The 3,285-nt window shown below is 35.6% G+C and overlaps 1 protein-coding gene across 1 annotated transcript; it reads right to left on the bottom strand.

Moving 5' to 3' along the window:
• On the bottom strand, positions 1,840 to 2,762 carry LOC109350552 (22.0 kDa class IV heat shock protein-like). The gene is made up of 2 exons (XM_019591779.1): positions 2,701 to 2,762; positions 1,840 to 2,561 (listed from the first exon to the last, which is right to left on the bottom strand). Exons 1-2 carry the CDS (start codon positions 2,760 to 2,762, stop codon positions 1,919 to 1,921), a joined length of 705 nt encoding a protein of 234 aa, XP_019447324.1. The 3' UTR covers positions 1,840 to 1,918.

The following is a 3,285-nucleotide window of genomic DNA, read 5'->3' as shown; positions in this document are numbered from 1 at the left end:
AGGGATTTTGTGTAAGAGGATGTGTAATTTTGCTTGTTTAACAATCAAGTCTCTTAAATGAAAGGGATGTAACCTTTTCAGCGATATATTCTTGAGTAAACCATGCCCGAGTATTGTCGGCTAATACTCGATCAGATATTAAAAATCTCTCGATTTCGGTTTATGGTTAAAACTTTGAAACACAGAATTCAGAGTGAAAATATATAGAAAATGTGTTCTGAATGAACTTGATGTGTATCTTGACTCGAAATAATATTTTGAAGCCAATAACGTAATTGGAATTCGATTCTGAGTTACAAAAGTCAAAAACACGTTATTGGACCGAATTTGGGCCCGACAGCAGCTCAAAAACTTTTCGTCACAGAAAATTACCAAAATTTACCACAAAATAGAAAATCACAAAAAAAGACTAACAATCAACTATAGTTTAGCCTAAACCAATACCGATTAATTTCTAAAATTAATCGTTGGTAAAATAAATAATTAATAAAATATACACAGAAAATTCACGGTGTTACACAAACAAGTTACATAAAATGGGCAAAATAGTTAGCATATTCTCCAAGCAAACTGACTCAAATAAGCCAAGCATAGGCCATGATGCACCAAAAATTATGCTTGGTGCATCAGGAGACAATCAGCTTGGGCCAAAGCATATGCTAAGGCCTCCTTGGCCCGAAACTAATATACCAACTCCTAATACGTCTGTTTGTATGTTTTTACAGGTCATGACTCAAATGCCACACTATCTGCCCAAGAGAAGTGAGGAAGTGTATCCTGCCAAAGGAACTAAAGTAGTACATATGACCAAGGAATAGGAGATTGAAGCAGTGTATCCATAAGAGAAAATCAGACACCATAATCCAGTCAATACTAAACCAAAGGGTCAAGTCATTGATCCTTCTAACCTCGGCACCTTTGGTTATCATTTAGGTTGTCTCAGGTAGGACTTGGCTAAGCCTAGAGAGTTTGTTATGGCAGCAGAGCTTGAGTGGAACACAAGCAACTAATTCTATTTTAGACATGTGTTAAATATGTCAAGTTTGTAACTATTAGTTAGTTAATTAGTTTTTTCAGTTATGTAACTTCATTGTGTGCTTATATAAATATTGGCTATATTTTCCTTTTATATTCAAGCAATTCCATTAAGTAATTCAATAAAAGAATACTTCATTTTTCATCTTCTCTATTATTCATCTTCTTTCTTATTCCTATTTGTGTGGTTATAAGGGTGTTCATTCACACCTGAGGGTTGTTTCTTATTAGAGTTCAATAGGGAGTGCCATTTTCTTAGGAAGCAAACCCTTTAAACTACTTCATAGTGATATATGAGGACCTTACTCTATTCTCTCAATTTTAGGACAAAAATATTTTCTAACACTAGTATATGATAATACTCGTTATACTTGAGTTGTTTTCATAAAAACAAAGACATAAATTAGACAAATATTTGATCAATTTTCTGTCTCTAATTGAAACCCAATCTGCACTAAACTCAAAAGAATTATTCCTAATCATGATGTCCTTGCTTTTAAAAGAATTATTCATCAAAATAACTTACATAAAGACCCATCAATAAAATAAATTTGTTGAGAGGAAACACATACATTTTTAAATGTCCACACAAGTCTTATCTTTCCAATTTGGAACTTTGTTTTCTAACGTGCTATTCACTTTATAAACGGACTTCACTCCTCTTCTAAAAAACAATAGTTCCTACCAATCTTTATCTTATCATACAAATAACAGGAGTCTTATTATATTTTATTATACACTTTCCAACCATTCAATCTATTATAGGTACTAAATTAAAAGAGCATCTAATCCCATTACAACAAACAACAACTAATCTATTAATTTTATTCAAATCAAAACTTATAAACACCACATCAACTAAAGAGATAATAAAACAAACAGATCACATCTCAGCCTTGATAGCCATAATATCCTCCCCACTGGTTCCTTTCTGAGCAATATCAATAACTTTAGTCTTTCTTTTCATATCCTCAGACAACTTAGGCACAATAATCTTCAACACACCATCTTCAAGATGTGCTTTGATATGATCCAAGTCAACATTCACTGGCAACCTAAACTGCCTCCAAAATTTCCCATTACCCCTCTCAGCTCTATGCCATTTCTCACCCTCACTCTCTTCTTCTCCTTTTCTCTCCCCACTTATCCTCAAAACCCTATTATCCTCCACCTCTATCTTCACCTCTTCTTTCTTCAACCCTGGAAGGTCCAAAGCTATGAGATGTGAAGAAGAAGTTTCCTTCCAATCAGCACGAGCCAAAGCGAGGGTTTCAATGCCTTTGGGTATGTTGAGTGGGGTTTGTTCTAGGGTTCTGAATGGGTCATCCAAAGGGAACATTGTGTCCCATAGGGTTCTTGTGTTGTATGGGGTTAAGGCATTGATGAGGGACAATGATGTTGTTAAAAATAGGATTGATGTTATGATTCTGAGTTTGGAAGAAATTTCGAAGAAAAATAGGTGTTGGACACTAAACTTAGTGGCCCAGACACAAAACCCAACCCAGGAAATACACCAGAAGAAGAAACTGAAATTGGCGGGAAAATCTGTTAATTTAGTTAATAACCATTTTTTTCTGTTTTCCTTTCCTTTTTGGTTTGCTCTATATTAAGCACATTAAGTTGCAGTGTATAATCAATCAATTAAGCATTTCAATCTAAATAAACACTTCATCAATATCACAAGATTCTGTATTCGCATTCTCTTCTTCTTCTTCCATCTTCCTCATCTTCTTCTTCGAATGGCTTCCACCATGTTTAACATGGTATTAGAGCACCTTCATTAAAGGTGTCTCTACCTCGCTTCCGCCTCATCTTATCTCATCTGCCTCCTCCCACCCTCGTCTGAAAAATCCCTCTTCTACATCTTATCGTGATCAAGAAAGTAAGAAATGGCAAACCTAATCATAACTCAAGGCACAATGACGAATCCTGGAAATCCATATTTCATTCACCCAAGTGAGAATCCAGGTTCGAAGATAGTAACCACAATACTCAATGGCGAAAATTATCACACATGGGCAAGAGCAATGGAGATGGCACTGGAGTCGAAGAACAAAATTGAATTCGTAGATGGATCTCTTCCCAAACCCGCAAACAATGACCCCCTCTACCCTTACTGGAAAAGATGCAACAACCTAGTAGTCTCTTGGTTGAACCAATCAGTCGACTCATCAATCACCCAAAGCATTCTTTGGATGGAAACTGGCCAAGAAATTTGGGAAGATTTAAGGGAGATGTACTACCAAGGAG

This window comes from Lupinus angustifolius, chromosome LG06, assembly GCF_001865875.1.
Source record: "Lupinus angustifolius cultivar Tanjil chromosome LG06, LupAngTanjil_v1.0, whole genome shotgun sequence".
NCBI lineage: Eukaryota > Viridiplantae > Streptophyta > Magnoliopsida > Fabales > Fabaceae > Lupinus > Lupinus angustifolius.
The sequence above is the reverse complement of the archived record's forward strand: the minus strand, read 5'-3'. Positions and strand labels throughout refer to the sequence as shown.